This window comes from Procambarus clarkii, chromosome 38 (genome assembly GCF_040958095.1).
Source record: "Procambarus clarkii isolate CNS0578487 chromosome 38, FALCON_Pclarkii_2.0, whole genome shotgun sequence".
NCBI lineage: Eukaryota > Metazoa > Arthropoda > Malacostraca > Decapoda > Cambaridae > Procambarus > Procambarus clarkii.
The window spans coordinates 39,699,927-39,709,558 of record NC_091187.1 but is presented as its reverse complement, the minus strand read 5'-3'; the positions used below and the strand labels follow the sequence as shown (position 1 = coordinate 39,709,558).

The 9,632-nt window shown below is 43.7% G+C and overlaps 1 protein-coding gene across 1 annotated transcript; it reads right to left on the bottom strand.

Annotated features, from left to right (window-relative positions):
* Nucleotides 1-7,050: 7,050 nt before the first annotated feature.
* Nucleotides 7,051-9,010, bottom strand: LOC138372344 (piggyBac transposable element-derived protein 4-like). The gene is made up of 3 exons (XM_069337625.1): nt 8,776-9,010; nt 7,714-8,286; nt 7,051-7,544 (listed from the first exon to the last, which is right to left on the bottom strand). Exons 1-3 carry the CDS (start codon nt 9,008-9,010, stop codon nt 7,051-7,053), a joined length of 1,302 nt encoding a protein of 433 aa, XP_069193726.1.
* Between the last annotated feature and the right edge of the window lie 622 nt (nt 9,011-9,632).

Genomic DNA, 9,632 nt, shown 5'->3' with positions numbered 1-9,632 from the left:
GACACAAAAATGGAATCAATACAGGAAGAGGCCGAACCCCCAAACATACCAGCGATACAAAGATGCGAGAAACAACTACACGGCAGTGAGGAGAGAGGCAGAAAGAAATTTTGAAAAAGGGATTGCGGACAAATGTAAAACAGAACCAGGTCTATTCTATAAATTCATAAACAACAAATTGCAGGTAAAGGATAATATTCAGAGGTTGAAAATGGGAAATAGATTCACGGAAGATGAAAAGGAAATGTGTGAAACACTAAACGAAAAGTTCCAAAGTGTGTTTGTACAAAATGAAATCTTTAGGGAACCAGATACAATAAGAATTCCAGAGAACAACATAGAACACATAGAGGTGTCTAGAGACGAAGTGGAAAAAATGCTCAAGGAGCTCGGTAAGAACAAAGCAGCTGGCCCAGATGGCGTTTCACCATGGGTTCTGAGAGAATGTGCATCTGAGCTCAGCATTCCACTTCACCTGATCTTTCAGGCATCCCTGTGTACAGGAATCGTAGCAGACGGGTGGAAACAGGCTAACATAGTTCCAATCTACAAAAGTGGCAGCAGGGAAGACCCCCTCAATTATAGACCTGTATCATTGACAAGTGTAATAGTGAAAGTATTGGAAAAACTAATCAAAACTAAATGGGTAGAACACCTAGAGAGAAATGATATAATATCAGACAGACAGTATGGTTTTCGATCTGGAAGATCCTGTGTATCGAATTTACTCAGTTTCTATGATCGAGCCACAGAGATATTACAGGAAAGAGATGGTTGGGTTGACTGCATCTATCTGGACCTAAAAAAGGCTTTCGACAGAGTTCCACATAAGAGGTTGTTCTGGAAACTGGAAAATATTGGAGGGGTGACAGGTAAGCTTCTATCATGGATGAAAAATTTTCTGACTGATAGAAAAATGAGGGCAGTAATCAGAGGCAATGTATCAGAATGGAGAAATGTCACAAGTGGAGTACCACAGGGTTCAGTTCTTGCACCAGTGATGTTTATTGTGTACATAAATGATCTACCAGTTGGTATACAGAATTATATGAACATGTTTGCTGATGATGCTAAGATAATAGGAAGGATAAGAAATTTAGATGACTGTCATGCCCTTCAAGAAGACCTGGACAAAATAAGTATATGGAGCACCACTTGGCAAATGGAATTTAATGTTAATAAATGTCATGTTATGGAATGTGGAATAGGAGAACATAGACCCCACACAACCTATATATTATGTGAGAAATCTTTAAAGAATTCTGATAAAGAAAGAGATCTAGGAGTGGTTCTAGATAGAAAACTATCACCTGAGGACCACATAAAGAATATTGTGCAAGGAGCCTATGCTATGCTTTCTAACTTCAGAATTGCATTTAAATACATGGATGGCGATATACTAAAGAAATTGTTCATGACTTTTGTTAGGCCAAAGCTAGAATATGCAGCTGTTGTGTGGTGCCCATATCTTAAGAAGCACATCAACAAACTGGAAAAGGTGCAAAGACATGCTACTAAGTGGCTCCCAGAACTGAAGGGCAAGAGCTACGAGGAGAGGTTAGAAGCATTAAATATGCCAAAACTAGAAGACAGAAGAAAAAGAGGTGATATGATCACTACATACAAAATAGTTACAGGAATTGATAAAATCGACAGGGAAGACTTCCTGAGACCTGGAATTTCAAGAACAAGAGGTCATAGATTTAAACTAGCTAAACACAGATGCCGAAGAAATATAAGAAAATTCACCTTCGCAAATAGAGTGGTAGACGGTTGGAACAAGTTAAGTGAGAAGGTGGTGGAGGCCAAGACCGTCAGTAGTTTCAAAGCATTATATGACAAAGAGTGCTGGGAAGACGGGACACCACGAGCGTAGCTCTCATCCTGTAACTACACTTAGGTAATTACACTTAGGTAATTACTCACAAAGTCAGTTGATGGCGACCGACCTCAAGGCCAGACGCACTAATATTTCTCCTCCAACAATACTGTTTGTGGTGTTATTATGCTATATACACACATTATATATAAATATCTACCCGTTTTATTCACCATACCTGTACAAGTAAACTGGTATGGTGCCCAAAGACCATAGTGGCCATCAGGAAACATGATAAATCGTGGAGACGACGCCACCGCCCTCACCAAAATGGCGGCTCGCAACCTACTCCTCTTGCTGTTTATACCCTCTATACACACGTTATATATAAGTATCTACATTTGTGTTCACCATAGCGAACCACTAAGCTGGTATGGTGAGTGCACTCAATAAAAGGTGGCCACACACAGTCAGAAGACAACGCCACTACCCTCCCCTCCCACAGCATTACTCCTCCCAACATGGAGCACAGCGCTAAATATCACCACAATCCTGTTATTATCAGAACCCTGGTCAGTTTTATCAGTCAGGGGTCTTCTGTAATAATATCATCGCTACATAATTGCATGAACAAGTATATTATGGCATTTTTAGGCGATGCTGTGGTCACAAGCTGAACAGCAGTGCTGTGAGCTCATGCTGCGTTCGTCAGGCTTGGTAGCTCACTCAATACTGAGGCCCCTAACACCCGGGAATTTGACCCACGATTTAAAAAAAAAATGGAGTCTGTTTACAAGAGCCCTGATGAAGGTGTGGTGAACCCTTTGTATCAGCGGGCCATTTAAATCTTGCGTAGTACTCCAGGACATCATATGATGCGATGCGCAATTTACTGCAAGTCGGTCAAAGCATCATATGATGCGATGTGCAATTTAAGGGTTAATAAAAAGCATGACCATGAGAAAAAGTACCAGTATTGGTTAGGGGTCATCTCCAAAGCAGTTTCAAGGAGATACTCATCAATGCTATCCAAAATTAAGGAGAGCCAAAATAAAAATACCCAACCATATCTTTCCTATAAAATCTCTGTGGCTAGATCCTAGAAACAGTAAATTTGTTACACAGAATTTTCCAGATCCAAAACCATACTGTCTGTCTGTTATTATATAGTTTTTCTCCAGGGGTTCTACCCATTTAGTTTTAATTATTTTTTCCAATATTGTGACTATTACACTTGTCAATGATATACATGTATATATTGAATGGGATCTTCCCTGCTGCCACTGTTGTAGAGTGCTGCTGCTGCCTCTAATATCAACTGGGAGTCTGAAATAGGTAGCATAGTGGGACAGGTCTATATATGATGGTCTGTTGAAGTGGAATGCTGAGCTCAGGTGCACATTCTCTCAGGACCCATGGTAAAACTCCACCTGGGCCAAATGCTTTGTTCTTACTTAGCTCCTTTAGCATTTTTTTCATTTCATATCTAGACACCTCTATGAAATGTGAGAAATCGATAAAGAATTTGGATAAAGAAAGAGAGCTAGGAGTGGTTCTAGATAGAAAACTATCACCTGAGGACCACATAAAGAATATTGTGTAAGGAGCCTATGCTATACTTTCTAACTTAAAATTTTTTTTAAACACTTGGATGGCAAGATACTAAGGATATTGTTCACAACTTTTGTTAGACCAAAGCTGGAATGGTGTAGGGGTTTTCTTTTTTGCTTTCATGACTGCAATGCGTACGTCGCCAATGTACATGTGGCAGACGCTTCACGAAACTGTCAGAATTAGCAGAATAGAAAATACGAGAGCAACCGTACAGGGCCTGGGAGCAAGGTCGAGTTAGAGTCCTTGAGGGTCTCTTCTCAGACTAGCCTCACCTGGTCCTGCTCCACGTTGATCGTTGGAATCTCCTCAATGATGTAACACTTTAAGGGACTCCTAGGGTCCTTATCACATTTATAGTTTAGTGAATTAGGCAATTCGGTGTTGAAGACACCTAGAGCTGAAGGCTTGAGTAATATTGGCAGTATTCAGAAGTGGTTCAATGCAAACACCACTTAAAGCTTAACAGTAGTTTACTAACTTAACCACTAATACACAGGGTGTTTGATTTACTTTAGATTGGCGTCAGCAAAGCTATGGTTATGTTAGCGAGTCTCTTGACGTCTGGCTAACGACCTGTATCCACTCGTGAAGAAACACCTAACTTAACACAGTTGACAGCCAATCATTAATACAGCAACCTAACTGCCGGTATGCAAAGGGATCACAAGAGTTCCAACCGGATACTCGGTAATGATGATATGCAATAAATCACAATGGCACTGTCAATGGGACAGGCAATAACATGCACAATAATAATCACACACGATAACTAAATGTGTGGTGTATGTGAAGGTCACATTCAAAGACGAGTGAAATGCCGTGATACCACACAGATAACCATGCATACACTGTCGATTCACTGTGACAGGTATGAGAAGGTGAAAACTGTGGTTGATACCTCAGATCAACACAGACACAATAAACAATGACAAGATTTTGTACTTACAGATAAGGTACCTCTCTTTACTCACTCACTCAGGCACATTTATGCAAGAACTCGTAGGTGGCCTGACAGCTGGTTTCGCTCGTAGACACGGAGGGTACTCGCAATAGGGCGTACAGAAACACGCATACACTCTTGGCACTGGCGGTGAGTAAGGGTGGTGATGTCACGTGGTACAGTGAGGGCGGCGGCGACTGGCGGCTGCAGGTTATATGGCACCATGCACTACACTGTACACTGTGGTACAGGTACACTGTGGTAAAGTCACACACAGATTACTTAGGCGGCAGCACTGCCTTAGTTCACTCGAAGTCACTCACAACGATCTTTGTCACCAGGGGTTACCTGATACCAGTCTGTTTCACTCTGGAGATTTGTCACTTTAGGCTTCTGAACAATATATTCACACTCGTGATTCTGGGCGAGTGTGTGGTGTATCGCAGAGGCGCTGAGTTAACTTGACGGTGAGGAATAGACGGTGTTCAGTCTATTGGCTGATAGACAGAACAGCTACACGTCCACTTTGCAAGAAATCCCTCACGAGAATGCTTTTTCCTGAAGCTCAGGGTGTCCCGTGGGCACAACACAAAAAGAGTTACAATTTGACCAATAGCATTGCAGCAAATGAGCGGGAACCAATCATATTGACCGTTCGATGATCAGTAGCAGGAGCTGTTATTCTTCATCGTGCCAGTTGACCCCAGAGGTCAGACGGTCGTTGGCGTCTCCCCTTTACTCTCACGCTGGCCCCAGCCAATGTACTCACTGACCCTGTGGCAAGTATGCTTAACTCCCTGTATCTACTTCCTGCCTGGACATACGGCGGCCTCCGTATTATGAAAGTGTTCCTGGTTAAGTGGGCATTCTGGAGATACCCAACATGCCAGGTCACTATCCAGGGTTAACAGAAATAGGACCTTGTGCACAAAGTCTGTGCACTGTGCACTGCAATGAGCCATTCCAGTCAGCTGTGGGAGAATCTTGGGAGACATACTCCCACAAATGGAATATGCAGTGGTTGTATGGTGCCCATATCTTAAGAAGCACAGCAACAAACTGGAAAAGGTGCAAAGACATGCAACTAAATGGCTCCCAGAACTGAAGGACAAGAGCTACGAGGAGTGGTTAGAGACATTAACCCCTTAACTTAACCGCGCCTTAACTGCGCGGCCTCCAAATATGACCCCCCCAATGCACAAGAAACAAATTCTCAGGAAAAAATTCTTTTTTTTTTTTTTTCTAAAAGTGTCAAAAACCCCTCCCTGTATTTGGGTATAGCAATGGAATGTCAAAATTGTACTTACTTTGGCTGTTATGGGGTCCGTAAGGTGGCACGTCACGTCATCATTCCCCGTGCGCCCATGCTGTAAGCTCCCGGGACCGGTGGGGCGCCCGGGGCGGGATGCGCGCGCTGCCGCGAATATATTTTTGCTCATTTTTTGCGCACAGTTCCAAATACAACTTATTAGATTTTTCGTGCTGATCCAATGTATGGTGAACACGTACACTATATTATGGCAGTAGAACATCCGTACCGTCTGTAGACACTGCGTTACGTGCATCACAAACAAGTACACTTATTTTCAGTTTATCACTCTGATATTTTTATATTTACATTATATATACACACACACTGTACAGTATCACACCCTATATACACACACCAACCCGTTCTTGCAAATTCGTATAGTCAATATTGACTTATTAACTACGTGCATAGGTGATATACTAAACATAATAGATACCCTTAAAAAGCTTCATAGAAAACACCGACCTTACCTAACCTTGTTAGTATCTTAAGATAAGCATCTTATTGCTTCGTAATTACAATTATTACTTAACCTATACCTATAATAGGTTAAGTAAAATTTGTAATTACGAAGCTATAAGATGCTTATCTTAAGATACTAACAAGGTTAGGTAAGGTCGGTGTTTTCTATGAAGCTTTTTAAGGGTATCTATTATGTTTAGTATGTCACCTATGCACTTATTTAATAAGTCAATATTGACTTTACGAATTTACAAGAACGGGTTGCACACACACAGTACTCCGCGAGTGTGTGATATGCTGCGAAACAGCCAACGGGGCAGAGTGGCACCGTGCACTCCATGCACCAGATGCTGATGCATCTTCGCTTTTGTGATCTGTGTGTAGTGTTCCTGCATACTATGCACACACGTTTACCCTTCTCCTGTGATGCTGTGCCTGGCATATACTTCAGCATGTGTACCTCGAAGTTCTCATTACCCCTCAATCTGTCTGGAGCTGCGTATGGCATTGTTGCTTGCACCTTGCGCGGTACTACGGACTTCTGCCTGCCATACTTTACTAGCAGCTGTGACACAACACTGGCACTGAAGGTACATGTAGACAGTGAAGAGCAGATGTGCCATAGGCACAATCAGAGAACACTGTATAAACATCAGAGGTCCGCAGTTGTTCAACGTCCTCCCAGCGACTATAATAAATATTGCCGGAACAACCGTGGACATCTTCAAGAGAAAACTGGACTGTTTTCTAAGAGAAGTTCCGGATCAGCTGGGCTGTGGTGGGTATGTGGGCCTGCGGCCCACTCCAAGGAACAGCCTAGTGGACCAAACTTTCACAAGTCAAGCCTGGGCTCGGGCCAGGCTTGGGGAGTAAAAGAACTCCTAGAACCCCATCAAGCAGGTATCAAGCAGACGGTTTCCTGCCGGACTTCACTAAGTACATATTGAAGCAGTTGAGCACTGCATCATCCTTGAGGTGAAAGAAGAACTTTTTCGTCCACTTCACAGACCTGTGCACGCACTCCATACCACCAAGCATCATGTCACATTTATCGACGAGGCGCATGTTCACGTTATAGTCTATGACACAGTCCGGCTTATACATGGGGTTGCGCATATAAAAATGGACCTTCCCATTGTTCAACATGGCACTGGTGTGAATCGTTGTCAGCATATTCACCTCATGTCTGTCCTCCCACCGCACTGACAGCATATTGTCACACTTCCGCAGCTGGTACTCGCCCATGGATATACCTATACCGAACACTGGCATTTCCTTCCCGAGGACCTTCACAGTGCTACATATGCTGGTGTTGTGGGCAAGGAGGTATCTGGTCAACAGGGGGCTGGTGTAATAGTTGTCAGTGAACAGTATATGCCCCCTGTTCAGCACTGGTTCTATCAGGGTTTTTACGACACTGCCAGAGAACCAATGTTCATCTTGAGCTGGTATGTCGACGTCTGTACCAGACTACAAGATCATGTCCAGGACGATACAATACAATACAATTTTATTTAGGTAAGGTACATACATACAATAAATATTTACAAGGATTGTTTGACTTACCAGTCAAACAGATACCAGTCTCACAGTCGCACAGCATGAAAAACTTTAGTCCAAAACAGTGCCGCTTGGAAGGGATGTACTGCTTGAAAGCCAGTCTGCCCTTGAACAGTACAAGTAACTCGTCGATAACGACATTCTGTCCAGGTACAAAATAATCCCTGAAGTTCCCTCGCAGGTCGCTGAATACCTTGCGTACCTTCCACAGTCTGTCGCGTCTGTCCTCATTTGCATTGTTCTCGAAATGCAGGTGCCTGAGAATCAAGTGGAACTTATCCCGCGACACATACCGGTTGAAGACGGGTGATGGAACAAGGCTGTCTTTGTTCCAATAGTCCTGGACGACAGCTTTCTCGGAGTGTTTCATCATCATGCATAGAGCCAGAAACACGTACATCTCGTCGATTGTCGTTGCCTTCCATCGCGTGAGGCGTAAGGCAGGTAATATGCCGCTGTCTATGAGGGTGTGGGCGTACATGTTTGTCTCGGTCACAAGATGCCTCATGAAGACATTGTCAAAATATGCCTGGAAATATTCCATGTCCGCCATATCATCACCGTTATACGGGAATAAAGCTGTAACAACAACATCGGTATCATCAAACGTTGGTATTTGAGGGACAGATGTGGTGCAATCCTCCCACACAAGTACACCAGGGAGTTTGATGTCGGCGCCAACACCACCACGAGCACCAAAACCACGGCTACGTCGTCTGCTGCTGCTGCTGGAGCTGCGTGAGGGTATGCTTGGCGCCGAGGCAGATTTTCGTACCGTAGGCCTACCACAATCACCTGATGTTGAGGGCCCACTGTCATGCTGTGAGACATGCTGTCACCTGCCTCGACGTGTTGCTGAGGCAGCAAAGCCCCGCCTGGTACCACCCTCGCTGCTAGTACTCGGGTCGTCCACACTACTCGTATCGGAGCCAATGTCACTGAAGCCCGAGAAAGATTTGTCACATGTATTGTCACTGAATAAACTAGCATCTGGGGACATACATGATGGTGGTGGTGATAACGGTGTTGACCCAGGGCGGCGAGACAGGCCGGGTGAGGAGCGTATACCATATGCACTCGCCACATCATCCACTTGCGTCTTTCCCTCACTCGTATCAGACCTCTGTGTCAGATCTTTCTCTGGATCATAGTCCAGGTCATCATCCATAGCATCGTCGTTGTACAAAATATCGCGAATCTCCTCCTCAGAGAGTCGTTTTCCATGACCGCGGGTCACTGTGGAGCGGGAGCTCGTTGACGATGCATCAGACATGGTTGCTGCTTGGGAACTGGGGCTCTCCATGGCTACGGGGCATGCTGGGATTTTTTTTTCAAGATGGCGGACTATCACTGGGGCCCCCAGCCAACCATTCCATACCTGCGTCACCGCACGTCACTTTTAAATCGAACGTGAAAAATACAAATACCCGGAGGCGCGTAGTGCACCCCAAGCGTGGGCCAGCAGGTGCGTTGCACAGTTAAAGGGTTAAATATTCCAAAACTAAAAGATAGAAGAAAAAGAGGCAATATGATCACTACGTACAAAATATTAACGGGAATTGATAAAATTTATAGGCAAAAATTCCTGAGACCTGGAACTTCAAGAACAAGAGGTCATAGATTTAAACTAAACAAAGGTGCCAAAGAAAATTTAATTTTTTAGAAGTGAATAAGAAAATTCACTTTCGCAAACAAGTGGGGTAGATGGTTGGAACAAGTTAGGTGAGAAGGTGATGGAGGACAAAAGCGTCAGTAATTTCAAATTGTTATATGACAGAGTGCTTGGAAGACGGGACATCATGAGCATAGCTCTCATCCTGTAACTACACTTAGGTAATTATATAGTTTATAGGTTGTGTGGGGTCTATGTTCTCCTATTCCACATTCCATAACATGGCATTTGTTCACATTAAATTCCATTTGCC

Bases quoted from the DNA above. Each gene is read 5' to 3' on its own strand.
- LOC138372344 (XM_069337625.1), bottom strand. From the start codon at position 9,010: ATGGAGAGCCCCAGTTCCCAAGCAGCAACCATGTCTGATGCATCGTCA. The intron at 8,287-8,775 runs GTATACGCTCCT...TTGTTGTTACAG, and splicing joins TGATGTGGCGAGTGCATATG to CTTTATTCCCGTATAACGGT. The intron at 7,545-7,713 runs GTAAGTCAAACA...AAACCCTGATAG, and splicing joins GACTGGTATCTGTTTGACTG to AACCAGTGCTGAACAGGGGG.